Raw genomic sequence first — 23,666 nt, 5'->3', positions numbered from 1 at the left:
CAGAATAACCCCTCCTCTCACAGATCATTGATCTTATCCCTCCTGACTGATTCTTGCCACTACTGCATGAGACTGTCCCTGCATCGCACTGAGGCTTCACAGAAAGTCCAACTCCAGGATGACATATCCATAGGTGCTATCACAAGAAGGTACAGACTAAAGTGTGGAGGAGATGTGAGGAGCCGTGGATAGGGCTGTAGAATAGCATCAACCTAGCAGCAGGACCAGTGGCTGCTCAAGTGTATGAGGAGTAACAACCCCATAATATCATCTAGCATGACCAGTTTGGCAGTGTGGTAGAGATGGTCTGGGTAGGCATATCCTTGAAGAGAACACAGACCTCGACTTGGTATCCTGACTGCTGTAGGTACCAGAATGAAATCCTCCGACCGCAGCTGCCCCTCTGTGGGTCTTCCTTGGTCTCTTGTGTTCTGGGGGCCTCTGGATGTCTGGAGTTTTGATCTCCTCCATACCTGCTTAATACCATAAAGGACAGGGCTGTGGCTCCCCACACTCCCTAGCAGATCATTACATGGAGAAGCCTTTGGAATGCAAGCATGCTGATCCACACAGGTATGCACACAGGTGTACACATGGGTATTCACAGATGCGGACTACAGCTTTCTTGGCTGCTGCCTCAAAGCACACTGTGCGCTGTCTATCTTGCGTGTTGCACAATATCGTTTATTATTTAGTAACTATTGATATCTACTGCTAGCTAGTTTATTGTGATGGTGCTTTTTTTTTTCTATTATTATGTTGCTCTTTGTTGTTTGCTGTCTCCTCTGTTGTTTTCTCTCCATACAGGTGACCCAGGAGTTTTGTTTTTTTTTGTTATTTTTTTGTTTGTTTGTTTTTCTCTCTCTCCCCCCCCCCCCCCTTCTCACCATCTCTTCTCCCCTTTGGTTTCCTTTCTTTCTCTCCCCCTCTTTCTTTCATTCTTTCCCCCTGTCCTATCCCACAGTCATGTCTGTCCCGTTTGCAACTGAAAATAAAATAAATTCATAATTATAATAAAGGTCAATCAAATGGACCAATATGGCAAGGCCATGATGATCCACTTGGTAAAATAAATCCGCTTGGCATCTTTCTTGGCCTCAAGACAACAATTCTGATGGCTATAGATCCAAACGGGACAAAAAAAAAAAAAAGAAATCCTCCGACCAAATGTGGGTGGAGAATAATTCCCAGCCTCATGTGACCAGTGTTTTTATGCTGTTCCTGAACAACAAAGTCAGCAATGCCATTCACCGATCCTCAAAGACCTCTGGGACATTATGGATCACAGCACCTGACACCAAATTACACAAACTGGTTCATTGATCATCTGATCTAGGTCTGGTTCATCTGAGATCTCACAGATCCATTGTAACCAAAGCAGGAGAAAGGGATTCATAATCATTTATGGCTTCTGATTTTAACTGTGTTACACTGTGATCAGAGTTCTTACATATTTTAATTTTTTTAATGTCACTTTCATTTTTAGTGGTGCATATGAAAGTTAGACTTTAGGCTCTGAGGTGACTGATTCTCCTCACTTTGGGCTGAACTAGTCCTTTAATAAACTCTGAGGCGCAGTGAGCAGACTGCAGCAGTGGGGTTGGAGGTGGAGGTAGCCAAGGAGCAGACGTGAAAGAAGGGGATAGACGGAGTTTGTTTTGGATGGGGCGACAAGCAGGGGAAGAGCGGCGGAGTTCGTGACTGAGGGACCAGTAGCGCTCTGCAGCTGGACGGAACCGCCACGGTGAGTTTGTGCGTAAAGGGGTTTCTTATCATTGAATGTCCGGATTTAAAAGTATTACACACATTCAAACGATTGTAATGGTGTCCGGGCAACACTTAAACAGGCCGGAACGGTTGATACCCGATGCTCAGGTATTTAGTCCTGCATTTTGTTTTGCGTCAAAAAGGAAAGCATCGTCTTTTAATAACGAACTTTAATATTTTTTTGTAATAAGCACTTAACTTGAACAAATGTAACCTGATATCTACACAAATCATATTCAGATTTTTTGTAATGATCGTAGTTTAGGCTAAATCAGTGTCTCGGGGCTGTACAGTGCCTGCTATGTCGCACTGCCCGGTGGACAGGCGTGTATTTTCAGGGGAAACGCATTTTGGCACAGCCGCGGCAGAGAAAGACACTGCGCCTTTGTGCACGGCCGGTGCGGCTGCTCCTCCGTGGTTTGGACCTGTTGATCCCGGGGGAACGAAGACAAACAGCCTGAACTGAGGAAATTCCTTCCTCTCTAGTTTCTGGGCCTCTTTCTGTTCAGGTGGGCACTCGAAAATAATATGGCGTGAATAACTATGAAACTAGCAGTTTAATTCTTTTTAAACGTGTGGTACAGCTTCGTTTCCCTGCTGCTTGAGATGACACCAAGTATTTTCAACCTTTTATACCAATCTTATCATTGACTTCAAGTGCACATAGCAAATAAGTTCATGTATTTGCCGTTTGTGTTGTGCGGTCAATGGTTTCTTTGAGGTCACAGTTTTAACAGAAAAAATTAGCCATAGCATACTGCACGTGTCCACATTTCCAGAGTCCAAACTGTAGAGTGTGGAGCTCTGAAGCTTTTCATGTCCGTTCCTGTGGATCAGCACTGTTGATCCAACATGGGAATGTGGTTTTAAGGCATTCCAGTGAAGACTACGGCAGACCAATCTGACCAAATGGCATTAATCCCCAAAAGTGCAGAAGGATTTTTTTAAACTACCTTCAGCTTTGGAAAGGGAAAAATAACTGAATGACACACAGCTTTTTCTTACGGTGTCCGAATTCAGTGATAATAACATTTTTTAAAAACTTCCTCTGAGAACGACATTCCTTATGATTCTACTAACCAAGGACAGTTTCCAACCTTTTTGCAGGTTAAAAGACTTATTCTTGGTTTAATGAGAATCTATTACAATGACATCTCTTGCATCAATAACACGTTGATGCAAATCTGTCAATAAAAATGTGTTTAAAGTAGCAAGTGTAAAAAACAAAACAAAATACCTCTAAAAGAAGTTGCCCCTGTAACTGATATATTACTACATTAATACATTTTTTTATCCAAATGCATATAAATTAATGTTGAAGCTGCCAACATGAACAGAAAACTGGAAAGCTGTATGCATGAATAAATTTTCTATTACGGTACATCGCCGCTAAAAATAAAAAAAACGAATCAGCGGTAATTTGTTGGCGTACGTGCACCTTAAACATTTAGCATTGCAGTTTGACATGTTATGTGGCCAAACTAAAAGAGTGAATCAGGGTTTTCCCTACAGATGGACCTTCCCGTTACCTTTTGGATTCTGCTGATCAGCTCGCTGGTCCTCTGCGTCCCTGCAGTCCAAGCAGCAAAATGCCCACAGGAGTGTTTCTGCGACCAAATCCAACTCACTGTGACCTGTGTCAACAAGAACCTGACCCAGGTTCCTCCTGCTGTTGATGAGGTATCTATAAACATATACACTTACTGGTCAGTTTGTTAGGTACACCTTGCTAGCACCAGGTCGTATCCGCTCAGATTCAACAAGGTCCTAAAACATTCCTCACAGATTTTGGTTCATATTAGGATGATAGCGTCACACAGCTGCTGCACATTTGTCTGCTGCACATCTAAGAAGTCTAGATGGAAATGATTAGCAACAATACTCAGGTAAGCTGTGGTGTTTAAACAATCCACAAAAATGGGGCTGTTTAAACAATTCTCTGTTGAACAGGTGTTTATTTCCAGGGAAATACAAATTTTAATACCCCTGTTAAAGAATGATAAGGCTTCGGCTAAACTTCCAAAGCTGTGGTACCTTTTAAATACTTATTATTATCCTCTAATATATAATCTGTTTTCCTCATAGATAACAGTGAAACTGGACCTTCGAGGTAATGACATACAGGAACTCCCCACTGGGGCTTTCAGGCACACCCCCTACCTGACTCACCTGTCGCTGCAGCGCTGTAACATCCACAAGGTGAAGGAGGGGGCGTTCCGTGGCCTCGGTCGCCTGGTCTTCCTCAACCTTGCCAACAACAACATTGACATCCTCTACCAGGTATTCTTAGACTTAAACCACATATATCCCATGATCATTTTCAGTGGTTTTTAAAAACTAAAATTAACTTCAAGAAGTCTACCCAACCATTCTCAGTGCAGTCCTTTGTTTTTTTATGATTCTAGGAGTCATTTGACGGTCTGTCCTCACTAAAGCAGCTTATTATTGACCGTAATCGTGTGGAAGAGATCCAGCCTGGAGCGTTCTCTCAGCTGGGCTCCCTCAACCTGCTCTCCCTCTCACACAATCAGCTGGTTTACATCCCTAATATGGCATTCCAGGTACTCACACTAAACCGTGTGTACAAAATACTTCGAAATGGAAAATTTCAAATATTTTACAGAGATGCACGTCTTGTTGGAGCCTTAAATAAAATGCCAGCTTCCTTTGCTTTCAGGGCCTGCAGAATATCAAGTGGCTTCGTCTTAGTTACAACTTTCTAAACTACCTGGATACTGAAGCCTTTGCCGGACTGTTCACACTAACTCGTCTCAGCCTGGATCACAACGAGTTACAGTTTTTCCCCACTGAGACCATGACCAGGTGAAGTGAGAGGCACCATCGCTCAGCATTGGAGCTAAACAGGAATCTCACACTGGATGTAAATCTAGAGAAAAACTAAAATCCAATGTGACAATTATGACATCATAATTAACAGCAAAGTACAGGCCCGCTGGTTGCTTTACACGTACTAGAGAAAAAGTTTAAGAAAGCTTCTTCTGGCATTCTCGACTTCTGAAGCTGAAAAAATGTCACATCTCTTTCTTTTTTAATCATTGATTACGAATAATTAAAAGAGTCCAATTTGTATCACTTAAAAAAATAGAGAATAGAATTGGCAAGGTCTCCAAAGACTCCACCCCACACTTTGAAAACCACTGTCAAAGACTGTACATTAAAGATGGACATAGCCACTGTGAATCACAGTGGGCTTCAACATTTGATATTTTAGGCATTGCAATGTAGGTTTGTTTCTACTGGATGTGATGATCAATAGGTTGAACTGACTGAAAAACGTAGGACACCGCATGAGTTGTCAGTCACAAGGTGGCCACACCCTAAAGCAATGGATCCCATTCTTTATCCAATGTTCCCCGATAGTCTTGTCAGAGTCAAAAAAGCGCTTTCCTTCACTCTTCAACAGATTCTGTGTTCGTGAGTTCTAATGAACTCCCATTCCTTGATTTGTGTTAGCTAACTGTTTCAGTTGTACATAACAATTAACTTACTTCTTTTAAAATGGTAAGCTAATAGTTATGCACCGCCTTGAGCGGACATTCTTGGACCCGCCTCCAAATTGTAACTTTTAGGGGCTTTTTGGGAAACGTTCCCTGAAGGTTACTGTTTGTTAGGTTTAAGCTTTGGATCAATAAAGTAGTCAATTCCTTTGCTTTAGATAACAAGTTCAACTGATTACCTGTTATGTTTTTGCTGTTCTGTTAATGACATCATGTTTACAGAACGTTAAGCTGCTTATCCATACCAGTAGCCATTAATTTATCAGTTACTTTTACTAAGTTATTTTAATTTGTTTGTTTTGTTTTGTTTCTTTAACTGTTTGACCATTATGTATAAATTAATATTATCTTCTGCAGTGCAGACCGTTGACTCATTAGGAAAGCGTTTTTAGGGAGAGATATGTAGAGTCTCCCCCTGCTGGCCATTACAAAGGATGCAGATTTAAGGTTGTTAGGCCTCAAAGGTGAAGCCTAGTGGGTTCACTCTTCAGTATAACAGCGTCTATCCATCATTTATGTGCTATCTATTAACATTTATAAGTTAAGCTGGTTGATATTGCAATTTAAGTTTTTTTTTAATTAGGCTCTCCTATTTCTAGATAGAGAAGAAAATAGAAAATCCCTAGGTTTTAAATAAAGTGATGAGTTGTGTGATATTAATCAGTAGAAAGAACAAAAGGGATTCCATGTTTTGTCAAATCCCTCTCTCACAGACAGTATAGTCCCTTGTCTGACCAAACTTCAACACAATGGACAGAAAGTCATTTGTTAAACTCAGACACCTGATGTCTGTGTTGACAAAGAGTAATAAGAGTAATAATCATTGTTCTTATTCCTGCCTTGTTCTTTTCTGCATCCAGGCTGCCTGAGGTGACTCGTCTCGATCTCAGCTACAACCCCATGACGTACCTGGGGGAGGAAGCTGTGTCCATGCCCAAGCTGACCCACCTCTTCCTGGACCACATGTCCCTGCAGGACCTGGTGAACACAGCTGTTTCAAAATCCCCCAACCTCATCCACCTGGACATCAGCAATAACCAGCTGCGTGTCATCCAGCCCTTCGCCGAAGGCTCGCCAAAGCTGTCCCGTCTAAACCTGGCCGGAAATCCAATCCTCTGCAACTGTTACCTGCGTCCACTCAGGTACGGCGGGTTTTTGTTGCTCTTGTCCTGACAGCTTCAGGAAACCTCAGGGAAGTGATCAGCACTTTGTTCTTCTTTTCTTTTTCCCCCCCTATTCTGCAGAGAGTGGGCTATCTATAACAAAGTGAAGCTGATGGGAACTTGTGGAGGGCCATCCCATCTTTCAGGTGACAGCCTGGATGCTGTCCACCCTTCTGAGCTGAGATGCCAGAGTCAGGAAGACATCATAAAAGAGGAAGAAGCAGCCAGGATCATGCCACGACCCACTGAAGAACCGAACAAGGTCAAGTGTCCTGCCAACTGTGTCTGTGAGGTGAGTGTCACTACTTTTTTGAATATTTATATTTCATTTAATGCCTACCATATTTTCCAAGCTGACTTTAACCTCTTTACCTGCATTTGCCAATGATAGTAGGATGTAGTTGAACACATTGAGAAATATGCTGGATTCTTGCTTAGGTTAGAAAATCAATGCCACCTTTAAGTCTGTAAAACTAGCGTTTGATTTGCCTTTTTCCCCCATGTTTGTGTTTTTAATCTACCAGTTAACAGCCCTCAAGTTCATTGATTGAAAAAGGGCTTTTTGCAGGAGGTCTCCTCTCTCCATGAACTCACTCTGCAGGTGGGGGAGATATACAGTGCAAAAGTATTCGGCCTCCTCGAACTTTTCCACATTTTGTCACATTACAGCCACAAACATGAATCAGTTTTATTGGAATTCCACGTGAAAGACCAATACAAAGTGGTGCACACGTGAGAAGTGGAACGAAAATCATACATGATTCCAAACATTTTTTACAAATAAATAACTGAAAAGTGGGGTGTGCATAATTATTCAGCCCCCTGAGTCAATACTTTGTAGAACCACCTTTTGCTGCAATTACAGCTGCCAGTCTTTTAGGGTATGTCTCTACCAGCTTTGCACATCTAGAGACTGAAATTCTTGCCCATTCTTCTTTGCAAAACAGCTCCAGCTCAGTCAGATTAGATGGACAGTGTTTGTGAACAGCAGTTTTCAGATCTTTTTATGTTTAGGGTCGTTGTCCTGCTGGAAGGTGAACCTCCGCCCCAGTCTCAAGTCTTTTGCAGAATCCAAGAGGTTTTCTTCCAAGATTGCCCTGTATTTGGCTCCATCCATCTTCCCATCAACTCTGACCAGCTTCCCTGTCCCTGCTGAAGAGAAGCAGCCCCAGAGCATGATGCTGCCACCACCATATCTGACAGTGGGGATGGTGTGTTCAGAGTGATGTGCAGTGTTAGTTTTCTGCCACACAGAGCGTTTTGCATTTTGGCCAAAAAGTTCCATTTTGGTCTCATCTGACCAGAGCACCTTCTTCCACATGTTTGCTGTGTCCCCCACATGGCTTGTGGCAAACTGCAAACGGGACTTCTTCTGGTTTTCTGTTAACAATGGCTTTCTTCTTGCCACTCTTCCATAAAGACCAACTTTGTGCAGTGCACCACTAATAGTTGTCCTATGGACAGATTCCCCCACCTGAGCTGTAGATCTCTGCAGCTCGTCCAGAGTCACCATGGGCCTCTTGGCTGCATTTCTGATCAGCGCTCTCCTTGTTCGGCCTGTGAGTTTAGGTGGACGGCCTTGTCTTTGTAGGTTTACAGTTGTGCCATACTCCTTCCATTTCTGAATGATGGCTTGAACAGTGCTCCGTGGGATGTTCAAGGCTTGGGAAATCTTTTTGTAGCCTAAGCCTGCTTTAAATTTCTCAATAACTTTATCCCTGACCTGTCTGGTGTGTTCTTTGTCCTTCACGGGTGCTCACACACACAAACTACACCCTTTTTGGCTCCTACCTCAAATCACACTGTGCACGGTCGATCTTATGTGCTGCACAATAATATTCAATATTTAGTATTTACTGTTATTTACTGTTAGTTTATCGCGATGATGTTGTTTATTATATTGCTCTCTTTTTTTTTTGCTTGTTTTCTCTTTTTTCTTTCTCAACAGGTGATCCAGGTGATTGAAATATGTATTTTTCTGTCTGTTTGTTTTGTTGGTTTTTGTTTTTTGCCCTTTATCACCGTTCCTCTTCCCCTACCTCTCTTTCTTTCTCCCTTTTCTTTCCCCCAATCATGTTTGCTTCGTGTGTAGCAAGTGAAAATAAAATAAAATTTTACTTTGGCTATTAATTTAAGCTAAGATGGTTCTTTGCTGGCTGAAGCTTCAAATTTAACACACATCAGAATGAATCGGTCCTTCTAACTCTTAAGAGTTTCGTATTTGATCAGGAGTAAAGAAACAACACTTTTAAAATCCAAGTTACTGTTCTGATTGTAGTTAATCTTTTTATATTAATTTAAGAAGCTGGACAGTTTCATACAAACACACTTTCATAGCGTCAGGAGAGGGACGTGCAAGGTTGAAGTGCTGGTGAGCTCTAAATTTCCTTTACCTACCTGTCTACAGGCAGAGACACACCACTCTTCATGTGAGAACCGTGGTCACACTAAAGTGCCTCGCGGTTTCTCTGCCAGCACACGTCTCCTGGACCTGCGTGGCAACAACTTCCACTACATTCCCAGCAACAGCTTCCCCGGTGTCACCCAGGTTGTGTCCTTGCACCTGCAGCGCTGCAAAATTGTGGATGTAGAGGGAGGTGCTTTCAATGGGATGAAGGGACTGATATACCTGTACCTGTCTGAGAATGAGCTTACCTCCCTGAGCCCAGATGCCTTCAAAGGTCTTTCACTGGCAACGCTACATTTAGAGTAGATGGTCAGACAAGATCCAAACTCACTTGCTTTTTTTCTTTAAGGTCTCCCTAAGCTGACTTACCTCCATTTGGAAAAGAACCGCTTTACCAGTTTCCCCAAAGGTGTCTTCAAACTGGTGCCCAGTCTGCTTGCACTTCATCTGGAGAACAACTCCATCACTAAGCTGGAGCCAGGTATCATGACGGGGGCTGAGGGTTTGAGAGCTCTCTATCTCACCGGGAATGCCATTGTGCATGTGTCGCCCAGGGCTCTTTACCAGGCAAATGACTTGGACATGCTTCACCTGGGAGGGAATAAGCTCAAGGAGGTGCCCACTGAGGCACTGAGCAAGGCTGGGAATCTCCGAGACCTCAGGCTGTCCAGAAATTCAATTCGTTGGATCGGATCGAATGCTTTCAAACCTCTGGGGAGGTCACTTAAAGAGCTGTACCTCAATAACATGGGACTGGAGAAGGTGAGCGGGCTTTGTGCACTCTACAAACGTTTTCATATGTAATGTAGATTTTTTTCAAACCGATGTGATTGCTTTTGCTGCAGATGTCGCAGAGCGCCCTGGCAGGACTGGGTCCTGGGTTGAGGAGTCTTTTCTTGGAGGGCAACCAGCTGGAGGAGGTCCCTGACTTCCACCCACTCACCGCTTTGGAGGTCATCAATCTCGCTGACAATCCTCTAATGTGTGACTGCCCCCTACTGCCACTGCGCATGTAAGACAGCTGCAAGTCAATAATGTAGTTAAATAGGACTGGGGTTTGGACGGTGAGAGATTCTAGTATGCGAAAATGTGTGAATGTTGGTCATTATGGGAACAAAACCATTTCCAAAGACGCATCTTTGTCTGTTAAGATTAGCTTTAAGGTTCACATATTATACCGTTTGGCTCAATAACATTAAATAACTAACAATAGTAACTAATTTGGATCTTTTCTTTTTATCTAGGTGGATTGAGAAAGTTAACCTGAAGGTGCGAGCCACCTGTGCCAATCCACCTGAATTGCGGGGTCGGAGGGTCAAGGATGTCCACGGGTTCAAAGCCTGTCCTGGTGGAGAGAGTCTTCCCTCTGCCCCTGCTGTCACCTCAAAGCCAGCAAAGGCCCCCAAGGCAACCAAACCCAAACCGATGCACCTCAGCGGCCATCGGCAGGTCAAGATGCTCAAGGTCAAATCCAAAATTCGAGGGAGTCCAAACACAAAACAGGGTGCAGCAAAGAAAGCTGCTGAAAGCACAAAGAGACGCAGCATGCCCTGAAACTCCCACCTTTCGGCGTTGCATCCATTCTGGCGTTCTGTGCTGACGTTTTAAAGTCAGGGCTTCAATGCAAACATCAGCACAGCGCAGAACCAAAGTTTTGAGGTTAAACACTGAACTGAACGGTCCCAGCTGCACTAATCATTCTTGCTGTCTTAGCACAATGTTGAACAACAGTATAAATTCTTTGTACGGTTGGATTAGTAAGCTATATCATGTTGGGCTTTAACTTTTATCACCTTAAAAGTGCTACAGTCAGGTATTTGCACAGTACTAGTAGTTTTGCCACAGTACATTTTCAATCAAGCAATTAAGATTTAAACTTTGATTTAAGGAGTTTATGTTAAAATTGTAAAAATTAACTGGACAAACTAACATCATTTTTAACATAAGGATTGTTTTTAGTACTTGGATGAATATATGTAGCATTTGGCTGATTCTGAACAGAGTATGGGCCTGTATACTCCACATATCATTCTCCTACTTCTGTCAGTGGTCACGTCATCAATAAACACAAGCGACCGCTGCCTGGTTTCCACTGGCAGCCACGTTCATGCCCATACCATCACACTGCCTCCACCATGTTTGACACAGGATGTATTCTTCAGATCATGAGCTATTTCTCTAATTCTCCATACTCTTCCCTTCCTATCATTCTGGTACAAGTTAATCTGTCATATTATGCATATGCACTCTTCTCCAGCAGTCTAATCCAGGGGTGTCAAACTCCAGGCCTTGAAAGCCGGTGTCCTGCAGGTTTTAGATGTATCCTTGATCCAAGACAGCTGATTCAAATGGCTAAATTACCTCCTCAATGTGTCTTGAAGTTCTCCAGAGGCCTGGTCATGAACTAATTATTTGATTCAGGTGTGTTGACCCAGGGTGAGATCTAAAACCTGCAGGACATCGGCCCTCGAGTTCCCCACCCCTGGTCTAATCTGTTCTTGCTTTTGACAAATTATTTGGACAGCATTTTGTATTTTTATTCGTGAGGATATCTGTTGATGGTAGAAGGATTCTTGGCTAGGCTAGATGTTATGAAGTAGTTTTTCCTAACCAGTGAAAGAATTCTCCAATTCTCCTTCAGGTATCTTTCGGTGTTGCTGAGGTGGCCAGTAAAGACATTGTTTTTAGGAATGTACCCGATTGTTGTTTTGGCCTTTTATATTTAATAGTACATGTATGATGGAAAATAAGAAAAAAAAAAGAATAAAGCATTGCTTTACCGAGCCTGCAGTTGAGGGTAGTTAACCTTCACTGTAGGCTCACAACATACTCAAAGTTGAAAATCAAATCACATTTAGATAATATATTTTTAAAAATACTGCAATTGACTGTATATTTACAAAAGGATCTATCTGGATATAAAACATAAAAAAAAAAACTTCATTACAACCCAGGAAAACTTTCAGAGTCAAAATCTTTTTGATAAAGTCTTTTTATTTATTTGTTTAATTCTTTTTTCATTGGAGTGATTCAGCTATATTGGTTCTTTTATTCTCTATGATTCATCCATGGTACTGTCGTCTTCTTGGCTCAACTCCTCTTTGTCCATTCTTTCATTTTCACTCTGATCAGTGTTGCTATCACCGGTACACCGGTCTTCAAGTGATGCATCGTCTTCGGCCACGTCTTTAGTTTTACTTTGCTCCGTCTTCTCCTGTTCTACATTATCCAAGCTGCTTTGCCCTCCCTCTTCTTGTTTGATTATGCACACAGAGTCTTGCTGAAAGTTGTCCGGTGGCCTAATGGGGGTCTCCGTTTCCATTTCCTCCACTTTCACCTTCACTGCAACGACTATTAAGACAAGTAAGTCAGCAAATTTACCAAAATGGGCAACTAGCATGCAAATGAGGAAAAAGTGACTCATTTGAGAATTGTCTCTTACTCTCCTGCTCCTCTGGCTCAGTCTTGGGCTGGATGAGTGGCACTTTTGGAGGAGTGCTTTGAGGACTTTCGGTGTGTTGATCAGCACCGTCTTGAGCTTGGTCCTGTGAAAGCCTCTTTTTTGTGTGCTTCTTTTCTACAAAAAGCAAAGAAAAGGAGATCATTCTCATGTGTCAAGTAAGACATTACCGATACAAGACTACATATACTTTTCTGAATAAAACCTACTCTTTCTCCCGAAAGAAAAGCGCCGGCATTTCTTGTTCCGCACCAGCTGCTTTTCAATTAAGTCAGCTAGAAAACAGAATGAAACACCAGTCACTTTGTTTCACACTCAGAAACATCTATGCATCACTCATCAACCAGTCACTTCTGTCTGTGACAGTTTAAGGCTGGAGCTTAGTGAGTGTAGTGAACTGTTGCTGTATTTATAATCAAAATTGAAGTCTAAATGCGGTTAAAGAGCGCCTTTTACGCTAATTTCCAGATTTTCAGACTATTGTTGTGGTACACCACTAGAGGAGTTAGCGTTATTCATAGCCCAAAATAGCTTTGGCGCAGATGTGTCGAGGATATGTGCTTTCTGTGTGACATCACACAGATCCAAGATGAGAAAAAAACTGAAATGCAGCATTTAGAGGCGTCTCAAGCCAAGCTTTTGGCTCATGGGGATTACCTCATCATACTCTGACCTTATCTATTGAAACCTTGGCCATTAATCCCCTTTAATCAGAACGCCTCGGTACTCCTGCATTAACCCACATCACTTCAGTGCTCTACATGTTGATTCAAAACACAGTGTTACAGTCCGCTGTATTTACCGACTCCAGGAGGTGACTGGAGCTGGTAGCCCATGAGCTCACACCAGCCAACTGGGTAGATGTCTGGAGACTGGTGGTCAACCCACTGGTCAAACTCATCCTCCCAGCCGTCAAAGTGGATGAGGAGAAGGCGGCCGACACAGCGCTTCACGGTGGCGACGCACAGGAGCCGTGGCTCCATCAGGTCCACGGCCTCCAGCTTCATGTTGGGGGAGAAGCCGTGACCTGGGTAGTCCTGAAAGAAGTGTCATATTTATTAGTGTTTTTACATCAATAGATACATTTGAAAAGAAGCCATCCTGTCCTATTAATTCAACTTATAAAACATGTGATGGCAAGGTCATCCTACAACATCTTACAGCATTGAACAGTCTCACGGGCGCAGCTTTTGCTTTGGTCTCCTCCAGGTACTTTTCCCAGGTGAAGGTCTGAGCATCGTAACCTGCCAGGAAATGCATAAAGCGACAGGAAATATATGGTGAAGCATTTCAGCACCAGCAGACAAGTTAACCTGCAAACTAAGAAACAGAAAAAACATACCTGGGGGTACAGTGAGAGGGATATTGTTCTTTTTACAGAAGTTAATTGGAAGAATGGCGTGAGAGGAAGCATGGTAACAAAACCAGTCTGAGCCATTGTTTGATATGGTGCCATCAATGCCCACCATCAGGTACCCATCAAACAGCACCTGGGAAAAAAAGAGGAGTAGAGTCAGAGAGAGGAAAACCAGCAGTAGAGATACGATCTCTACAATCCACCTGTTAGGTGGAGGAACACACCAACAAGAACCTGCAGCGGGTGGAGAACTGGCTTTTGTAATGCTATGCTGAGCACAACAAGGCTTCAGCAAGAAGTACCAGCTGCAGACCAAGATGAAATCAATTCAAACAGTCCTCTATCAAGGCGCTTTCTATTTTATGGTAAAGACCCTAAAATAATACAGAGAAAACCCCAACTATCAGGAAAGAAGACACGCTGTGGAAGAAAGCAAGATTAATAATTAAATGCAAAGCGCTGTATAAACACAGTGCACGTATGAAGGAGTTAATCCACATGATGAGAGACCCACTAAAGAAGCAGCTGATTATACTGCTGAGTTTACAGAAGATACCCCTGCCATTAGCTCATTTATGAGCTGTTACAGTTACAAGGGCATCTAAATCTCTGGGAAACACCAAACCTAGGTGACAGATGATGAATCACAAACACACATAAACAAAGTCAACAACAGCTACCTCACCTTGTGTACTGTGGCCACACAGATACTTCCCAAGTTGAGCGGGTCAATGGCCTCCAGCTTCATTCCTTCTTCAAAGAAAGTTCCCTCCATGTAGGTGAACCTCAGCTGAGGACAATACATTACATTCATGTGAAACAGTGAAGAGGTAAAGCTTAAACTTGAACTGAAATGAGCATAAGCTTAGTAACGACGATGATTACTTCAGCTATTTTTGAGTTCTGACTCAAACAATCCGCAGCTTTTGGACTTTGGGGGTAAAACATGGAGAAATAAAAAATAAATACATTTAATGAATCCTATGATTTTCTAAACTACACCACAATCAAGTGCAGATTTACTGCTAACCTTATAGTACACTCGACTATGACTTACGTCAGTGTTCATATACTTCCTTACCTTTTTAAAGAGCATGAACGTACTGTCAGAATTGCCCCTCAGACCACTGGAAGACTCCAGATTGTTTGCTATAAAAATAAGAAGGTTTCATATTTTAATCTACAACAAATCTAAGAGGAAAAAGCAAAGTAATCTTCTATCACCAGCACAGTACATGTTACATTTCAGAAAACAGAAATCTTTAAAATCATGTATTTAGTTCAACATCTGTGCAGTTTCATGTCATAAAAACTTTCACTGTGATTACAAATAAAATGATCCACACTGCTAGTGTTACGCTGAGGTCCAGTATCCTTTTCTAAAGTCCGAGTATGTCTCCAAATATTTCTTTCCCCTTAAAGTTGATTAATCCTGTTTTTACTGCTGACTGCTTGGTTTCCTACATCAAAGTTAATTTCCTTTTGCAAGTTTTTGTTCTGTACCACACATCTTCAGCTCCAGTGGAGAACCCGTTTTCATACTTACCAGGCGCTTTGATGTCATGACCCACTTTTTTGGACCAGCCTATCGGATGCAGGAGGGGACTCCATATGTGACACCAGAAGTCTGAGATGATGTTCTCAGGGGTGTCACTTTGGTCCGCGTACACCAGGCGTACACGGCCACCGATGTTGGAGTCCACGATGGCCACGCGTGTCCGGCTCACGTATTTGGAGTCCACCACCTCCACGCGCATGCCCGTCCTGAAAGAGTTCTTCATGCTTTCTGCAAGCTGGAACAAAGAAAAGCGGGAGGGCGGCAGAGTGACAGAAAGTTGCTGATTATGTGCTTAATTCAGTGACTTCTATTTCATTTAATCCATTACACTCTTTATGACATACAGGGCAATTCATAACATCAGGCAGTACCTTCAGGTAGAAATCAACAGGCAGAGTTTGGGCCCCCACCAACCTCTTCATCAGATACTCCTTCCAGTCTGGGATGTCCTGCTTCAGATCTACAGACACGCAAATCATCAAACAAGAAAAGTCTCTTTGTGGTTTATTCCCCTCTTATTTTTCATATTACATGTTACATAAACATTTTAGTCATAGTGTGTGGTCTCAGGGCTTCATTACACAAAGTTTCAGTGATGAAACTTGGAGAGGCATTCTCCTTTTCTGCTCCATCTCACAGGACTTATAGCTCTCTCAATTAATTTCACTTGCAGACTTTAAAAGAGTACAAATGACCTTGTGAAGTCATCACTGGGAACTTTTTCCTATGACTGTGTACACATTAAAGAATCTTTATTTTTGTTATTTTATTGCTATTTTACTGTTTTTTATTGTTGTAATTTTAATATGTTTGTTAGAAACAGGTCATTTTTGTAAATGTGACATTGGGACTACCTGTATAAATAAAAAATATAAAAGTATGACATACAAACAACACATTTAACCTGAAACCGTATAAAAGATAAGATCAATTTCTAGTTGTTAACAACAGAAAATGACACATTTGTCACTTTTTATTACTTTAGATTTTTAGGATGTTTTCTGCTGCTCTTTTACCTCTACTAAGTTTTATATCATCCTCCATTTACATTTCTCTGTCTTTTAACGTCTGTTAAGCTACAGGCAACATGTCTTTCTTCCATTTTATCTGTACTTTATATTTTATTTATCTTTTGATCTGCTAGTAGAAAAGTGCATTACAAAGACTTCTCTTCTTCTTACTGAGAAAATTGCCTTTGTATTTAATTTCCTGCCCATTTGCTGCATCAGTTATTTGTTGTCTTGATTTTGCGATATCACCTTAACTGCAAATCGAACCAGTGAAAATACTCAGACAGAAGCTCTTGTCTGTTAGAGTCATTCATATATTCTCTAATCACAGAGCTGATGATCAGCATTCATTTGTCTGGTCAACGACCACTAGTTCACATTATCACTTCAGATAACTCGCTCACCTGCTCTTATTCTTTTGAGGATTTAAAGAATAAACAAAAACACCTTCACCAAGGTCAACCAATACTGGATGAAGCAGTTGATTTAGGACCAAACAGAGCATAGGCGCCATTTTTAAAAGCAAACTGAATGTGAATCCTAACCTTGTGGGGGTACTAGCAGCTTGCTGGTCATTGCGCACCATCCGATCGGGTTGAGCTCTCCTGAAACGAGGCTGCACCAGAAATCATGGCTGCTGTCATGCTCAAAGCCCTCGTATCTCAACAGGGCTTTGTATCCTGCAGACAAGAAAGGACGAGAGTTACCTGCCAATGTTGCTACTTTACCAAAATATATTTCACTGTGTGGAAGTTAACATCCTGAACTGTTCCAGGCAAAAAATTCTAACTGCTAACCTGGATGAGTTCATGAGACAGATGAGTGAACAACCAAACAGAATCGAGCTCACGCCAAGATCAAACTAATTGGCAGTAATAACTGACCCAACTTAGCCCGTTAATGCAACTTTTACAAATAGCATATCACATTTGGATGCATCTGACGCACCAGTGTCAGATGTTTTCTGCAGACACCGGCTGTTTCATCAGAGGAGAACAGCTATGTTAGACAAATACAGATACAAACACCATTTGTTGAGGCACTTTTCACTCTGGTACAAACCATATTGATACCAATTTATTCCCGGTCTTTGGTACAAATCTGTAGACAAAACTAAACTTCAATGGTCACTGAGACTTAAAATCTGCATGAATAGATTCACTAGTCTGATCTGTTTGGCAGCTTTACCCCAACATGCCTCAACAAAGCCTGGTTCATCACGTGTTCTCTTAGCTTGCACAAAATTTCATAACATTAAGGGTTCATTTACGATCAATTCTCATTGGAGCAGAGCTCCGAACAAATGCTACAGTGATTTAAATTATAGATTCAGTCATCTGAGCAAAAAGGTAAGCTGCTATCACAGCGTTAAACCTGAAATGTGCGCTATATGAGTGCAACAACATAAGCGGTTCACACATTTACTGCTGTAAAGAAGATGATGATCTCTCGGGTCAGTGCAACATTTGGTATTACAAAAATCTACCAAAAGATTTCTTTTTAAGATTTTTAAGTGCTCCAGATATCGTCTCCAGTCTCATAGCACAATTTCTTCTGGTTATGAATATGCTGCACTTTATATTCAGCACCATGAGAAGTACAGCAAACCAAGTTTTAAGCTTTGCAAGAGGCATTAAGATTTGGGTCTAGCCAAGAGACAAATAAAATTCACTAATGAAAAATAAGAAACTAAATGTAACATTAATATATAAAAATGATTTGTGGTTCATTGGGCTGTTAACTGTTGGCAGAAAGATGCACACACCTGCAATCTGGATAACTGTAGCAATCCAGTAGACTTTACTGGGGAGGATGGCATTCGTGTTCAGCACCTCCACTTTCATCCCCATGGTGATGTCATCCCACTGGGCACAAAGGGGAGCCTGTAGGGGGTGAAGCCAGAAAATTCCTTATGGATCATCTGTGTGAAGCTTTTATGTACTACCATCTTATTTTCCAGCATTTTCAAGAGAAACTCAATTTTCTATTGTTTTCTTCTGCTGATGACGGCATGAAAACAGCAATATAATCCTAATAAGCCATTTGAGTTTCCCTTTATTTGATTATTAAGTCAGTTCCCTTAACTGTTAACATCGATGGTAGAACGAGGTTTCCACAAAGGTTAAGAACAATATGTCGCTATGACGATAATTTCTTAGCTGTAAGTCTTTGTAAGAACTGCAGAACAGACTCACGTGTCTGAAGCAGGAGACAGATGCAGCCAGAGACGTTTCTCTCTCCAAGTATGCGGTCCAGTCGAAAGAAGCAACAGCAGCTACGCAATGGAAGGAGACAGAAAATAATTCTCTTTAAGCCACCTTTTTCTGACTGGCTGCCCCTCGTAAACAGAAGGTGGTCGCCAATATTGCATCTTGTGTCGGTTCATTGGCACCAAATTGGAAATCACATGAAATGTGCTGATTGCAGCAGGTTAAACAGGTTGTGTTAAAAAAATAAAATAAAAAATTATTTCATGCAAACAAGCGTGCTCGGTGACTTTACCATCAACTCCGGTGGCTGCTGGAGGAGCTTTGTTCACTTTATTCAGCACAGTAGCTTTTTTCGTTGGGGGCTTTCCCTAAAGAAGCAAAGAGGGGGAAAAGAAATATTTCTCAGAGCCTCTTATATCCATACAGTTGGCATAAACCGTGAGAGAGCATGGTATAAGTCACAATCAGATAAAAAAAACAAAAAAAAAAAAACACTCTGCCTACACTATGCCTCTAATGGCACGCAGAGGTGCTGTCTGTCAGCAAAACTATGCAAAGATTAATTTCATGAGGTTTGGACAAGGATGGATCATGAATTCCAATGAATATTGAGATCACCCTTTGTAACTCAAAACTTCGTACAGGCCTTTACAGAGGATCTGCTCTCCAGGTACCCTTCTCTTCGTCAGTATGAAAGTGAAGACAAGGCTATGCAGCAGCTTTTGAATGGGACATAATGGTCATTTCCAGTTCTGTATTTTTTATTCTTTGGCATCACTAGAGTGGTAATTAAAGAATTCCTTATTTATCTTATTCTAGGGCCTTTGCACATTCATTGTCTAAAAAAAACAAAACAACCTCTCTTCTTAACAACAACTGCTTTAAAGCCACTTTTCTCTGATTGGTTGCCCTTTACAAACAGAAGGTTTGAACGATATGTGGGTGTGGCATCTTCTTCTGCAGAGCCAAGAGAAGAAAAACAACGTCCGGAAACGAGGGCCTTAAGCCTGGGCTGAGAGCCCTGGCATGTGGGGTTTCAGTACAAATGTCCTGCCTCACCTGTCTCTGCAGCCATATATTCGTAGGGTGGTCTTCCTCTGAATAGTGGGCATGTGTGAACTGCGCGGGGACGGCGGTGGGCTTGAGAAGCCGGCCCCGGCGGCTCGGTAGGTTCTGCACGTCGTAGTAGTCGTCCGGCTGAAAATGCTTCTGGCACACGAAGAGTTTGCCGAGGACGTAACGGGGGGTCCTTGGGTCCATGTTCAGGGTAAAGAGCCATTGTCTCAGCTTCTCCTGGTCGCTAAGTGGAAACCGATGAAAGACGATGTTTGGCCTTTTTATGGTTAAGCAGGTCTCGACGCAACACTTGTGAACCATTTCAGTTTTTAGGAAACAGAGAGGTCTGTACCGAGTTAGGAAAGACGGACACAGGCTCACACGTCCCCGCAGAGGTATTTAAGTCCAGCGCGGTCTTCTTCTTCTTCTACTTGTTATTTTTCTGCAGCGCTCACAGGTAAACAGCCTTTTTTGCAAATACTGCCACCTTGTGTTCAATATTACTAACTATGGTGAAATAAATTTGCTGAAAAATGCCTTAAAATTACATTTAATACTTTGCAGGCATCTACTCAGGTCTGTAAAGATGTACAAGATATTTCTGAATGGTTTTTATTTCGCTTTGAGTTTTTGTTTTTCACTTTAGTTTCAGTTAGCTTCCAGAGTGCTACCGCGGTCAGCACTGGGTCTTTTGGGTCACTGTCATGCTGGCAAACCCATCTTCAGTGTTCTGTCTGAGAGAAGGAGGTTCACATCCAAGACCTTACGGTACATGCCCCCATCCATTGCTGACTCAATGCAGTGAAGTCGCCCTGTATTCCTTGCAGAAAACCAGGCCCAAAGCACAACAAATCCACTTCAGTGCTTGACTGCGGGGATGGTGTGACCATTCATTTCTTTGGAAATTCAGCAGGGGATCAGATAATCTATCTAGATAACTATAGCGCCAAAATCCCAAATAAAAAAATAAACATTTCATACTTTCAGCTTTTAAAATGAGTGAATTTTTTGCAATTGATTTCAGTAATTTTCAATAATTCATAGATTTGTGACATTGAAAGTAGCGTGCTGAAGCCGTTCATGGATTCACTACAGGATTTCAGATAATCCCACACCTGTCTGAGCTGCTGAGCAACACACTCACGAATGGAAAAACTAGTACATCTCTTTGCCCAATCCGGTGACACTGACTGTGTCAAACTCCCAAAATGGATTATTGAATAAGGCAAGGCAGCTAATTCAAACTGCCCTTCTGGTGGTCCCCAGTGTTCAAAAATACATAAATAAATACATTAGAAAAAGTCAAACTCTTTCTGACCTGCAGACGTGCTAGAATGGATGACTTCTTAGAGTTTGATGAATAAGAACGAGAGCAGGATGTACTGCAGAAGCGCTTAGTCTTTGAATAGAAGTTGTTGATATTCCCGGTTGTTCCACACATCTCACAAACCACTGTGAAAAAAAAGCAATCAAAAAAGTTTTTGTTTAATGTAAAACATTATGAACATTGTTAATAGTGCAGGTGCACCTCACCTGGTCGCTCGTTTAGCACCTTTAACCCTCCTCCTGTCAGATGTCGTTCTTTACCTCTTTCATTAGCATCCTCATGCTCTTTGGGTGCCATTTCATTGTATCCAGCCTATGAAGGAAAAAAAACAAACATCCCACCTGTAAACAGTAGGTGTAAGCCCCCCCAACAGTCCAAAATAATTGCTACTCACACTAATGGTTTGCTCTCTTGGTTCAGCTGAAATGGTCCTGTGTTGGATAGAAGGCAGGCAGCTACCGCAGCCCGCGCCATTGCAGGAAGGACAGTGCGGACGGACAAACACTGTAGGAGCAGCTCCCGGCCTCAGCTTCAGAGGCCCCGCTGCCAGTCTGGGTTCAAAGTACTCCTTGCCAAAATGCTCATTGCAAAGGTAAGAATTGGGTGTGGCAACCCACTGCATGCGGGTGCGCTGGACCTGCTTCTCCCATTTCCGAAACTCTTCAGGGTCCTTGGGGAATTTAAACAGGGTTACGCCATCTTCGGTAGTTTTTCCACATCCATAAGCCACGCAGTGGTAAGGCATCATCGGAGCTTACACCATGAGCGCCTTTCATGGATCCTTTCTTCTTCTCAGTTGTGCTGTTTTGTTCTCTGAGCTGTGCAAAGAAAAGAAATAATTGTATCTTCCAACCGGCAGTTGGCTTTCTAATTTTCACACACAACCATCTCTAGGGTTTACGAGAATGGTCCAAACAAGACAAAATATCCAGTGAGCAGCAGTTCTCTAGGTAAAAATTCTTCTCTGACCCCAGGGGTCAAAGAAAAATTCCCAGAGTGCTATAACCTGGAAATTTTGCAACCAAGGTATGCTGATCATCGCTAAGATGGCACAACCTACCTAAATATTGCTGCTGACCATTTCCACCCCACTGAACAAAGTTTACACATCCTTTGGTCACTGCTTCCAGCAGGATTACAAACCATGTCACAAAACTCAAATCACCTTAAACTGGTTTCTTGAACATGACAATGGGTTCACTGTACTCAAATGGCCTCCGTAATCACAAACCTGCAGTAACTGTGGCGCCATCATGTCAATATGGACCAAAATCTCTGATAAATGTTTCCAGCATTATGAAGAATAAAGGCACTTCTGAAGGCAAAAGAGGGTCCAACCCACTACTAGCAAGGTGTACCTAACAAAGTGGCCGGAGAGTGTGTATTGGCTCTATTTGCCTCATTATAATATTCTCTACATTGAAAAACCTACATTAAAATGACAGGAAGCTTCGCACTTTATTTTATCTGTAATGTCGACATAATGTTTAACAAACACAAGACAGTGAAACATGACAAACAGAAGTTTGTCTTGAAAAGGCGGCCCTTTCGTCATCGTTATTATTATTTCTAATATCGCCGTTAAAGCACAGTTACAGCTGACTGCTTCATAAGTTGAGTCAAAACGTAAACAATGTAACTACTGTACACCAAAGCTAAGTGATAACAATGCTAAAAGTACTTGTGTGCAGTTATGAAGCTGCACTTTGCTCGTCATGACTTCAAACGTGTACTTACAGGAGGTTAGTGACTGCTGGCACTCAGTAAAATGTCTCTTAGGTGTACAAACTGATTTTGGTATCAAATGTTAATGTATCTTCATAGCTGCCCAGTACTGTAATGTGGTCGCTCACATTTAGCGTCATCTACTTACGCGTGTGCAAGGAATTCTGGGAGTTGATGTTTTTACGACAATTGGAAAAAAGTCGCTCTCCTAGTCACAAATAAGTCATTTTACAGGCATTCAGGTGTTTGCTGGAAAAAAATAGCCTTCTGTCGGTCTATGAAAAAGAAGTTTGCGGACACCTTGCTATTCAATTATTATTAATCTTAGGCCTTTGCGCAGTGTAGAAAAATAAATAAACATAACCAATAATGAGGCAAAATATACAAACAAATATTAAGTAAAATATGTTTTGTAATTTAGATTACTTAAAGCAACCGCTGCTGGGGTCAGCACTGACAACAAATGGCAGTATCTCTATGAGGCAGTCATTTTTGTTGTCTCTTAACATGCGAGATTTGTTATGCTCCCCTGCAACTCCTAATGGCTTTGCAGTGGCAGTGTAGACTTTGGGCGTTGCCCGGGCTTAATTGCTAGTTATGAAAAAAGTTACTGACAAGGTGTGGATAAAGGCAGACTTCACGAAGGATGCTGTAATGCTCTCCTGCTTGCAAGTTTCAGCTTTGAATGTGTAATGATTAAAAATATCCCTGTGTTTCTGAAAAACAAACAAACAAAAAACTCTGGTGTCAGTCTTGATTTTGTGTTGAGTTAGTATTGCTGGGACATAACAGCTTAAAAGTTGATTGGTGAAATTCCTTGACTTCGAGTTGTGTTGCTCCTAAGTAGTGCTGATAGACAGCAAAAAGTATTTTTTGTCTACTGTACTTAGCCATATTTTTGCAAGAACTGCTTAACTAACTAAAGAGAAATGCTGGTCAGCACCTTAGAATGGAAGATCCATCTGTGTTTCTCAGAGCTGAAACATCTCATCATCAGCTTTTTGGAGAAGCACCCTCAGAATCATTCCCCGCGGTGACTGCTCCAAAAGCAACCACTGCTAAACTAAATCAATAAGAAAAATAAAACTCAGAGGAATGGATGTTAGAC

The 23,666-nt window shown here is 41.9% G+C and overlaps 2 protein-coding genes across 6 annotated transcripts; one reads left to right on the top strand and one right to left on the bottom strand.

The window, feature by feature from the left end:
- The first annotated feature begins 1,583 nt into the window (after window positions 1-1,583).
- chadlb (chondroadherin-like b) lies at window positions 1,584-11,814 on the top strand. Of its 2 annotated transcripts, XM_026177202.2 has the most exons (12): window positions 1,607-1,744; window positions 2,061-2,276; window positions 3,280-3,447; window positions 3,853-4,047; window positions 4,173-4,328; window positions 4,445-4,590; window positions 6,146-6,427; window positions 6,530-6,740; window positions 8,856-9,129; window positions 9,205-9,617; window positions 9,701-9,867; window positions 10,100-11,814. In XM_026177202.2, exons 3-12 carry the CDS (start codon window positions 3,280-3,282, stop codon window positions 10,407-10,409), a joined length of 2,322 nt encoding a protein of 773 aa, XP_026032987.2. In that variant the 5' UTR covers window positions 1,607-1,744; window positions 2,061-2,276; the 3' UTR covers window positions 10,410-11,814. The 2 variants fall into 2 exon arrangements, with proteins under 2 accessions (XP_026032986.2, XP_026032987.2); XM_026177201.2 differs by lacking the exon at window positions 2,061-2,276 and having other exon boundaries at window positions 1,584-1,744.
- Window positions 11,815-11,831: 17 nt separating this feature from the next.
- l3mbtl2 (L3MBTL histone methyl-lysine binding protein 2) lies at window positions 11,832-22,709 on the bottom strand. Of its 4 annotated transcripts, XM_026177195.2 has the most exons (18): window positions 22,571-22,709; window positions 21,228-21,651; window positions 21,040-21,145; window positions 20,825-20,958; window positions 18,743-18,818; window positions 18,436-18,515; window positions 18,006-18,123; window positions 16,786-16,920; window positions 15,602-15,690; window positions 15,219-15,465; window positions 14,754-14,821; window positions 14,358-14,462; window positions 13,658-13,805; window positions 13,477-13,559; window positions 13,118-13,352; window positions 12,525-12,590; window positions 12,298-12,432; window positions 11,832-12,206 (listed from the first exon to the last, which is right to left on the bottom strand). In XM_026177195.2, the coding sequence occupies exons 2-18, from the start codon at window positions 21,579-21,581 to the stop codon at window positions 11,911-11,913; spliced, it is 2,475 nt and encodes an 824-aa protein (XP_026032980.1). In that variant the 5' UTR covers window positions 21,582-21,651; window positions 22,571-22,709; the 3' UTR covers window positions 11,832-11,910. The 4 variants fall into 4 exon arrangements, with proteins under 4 accessions (XP_026032980.1, XP_026032981.1, XP_026032982.1 ...); XM_026177196.2 differs by lacking the exon at window positions 12,525-12,590; XM_026177197.2 differs by lacking the exons at window positions 20,825-20,958; window positions 21,040-21,145; window positions 21,228-21,651; window positions 22,571-22,709 and adding an exon at window positions 19,510-19,945.
- Between the last annotated feature and the right edge of the window lie 957 nt (window positions 22,710-23,666).

The sequence above is a fragment of the Astatotilapia calliptera genome, chromosome 8, assembly GCF_964374335.1.
Source record: "Astatotilapia calliptera chromosome 8, fAstCal68.1, whole genome shotgun sequence".
Classification (NCBI taxonomy): Eukaryota; Metazoa; Chordata; class Actinopteri; order Cichliformes; family Cichlidae; genus Astatotilapia; species Astatotilapia calliptera.
The sequence above is the reverse complement of the archived record's forward strand: the minus strand, read 5'-3'. Positions and strand labels throughout refer to the sequence as shown.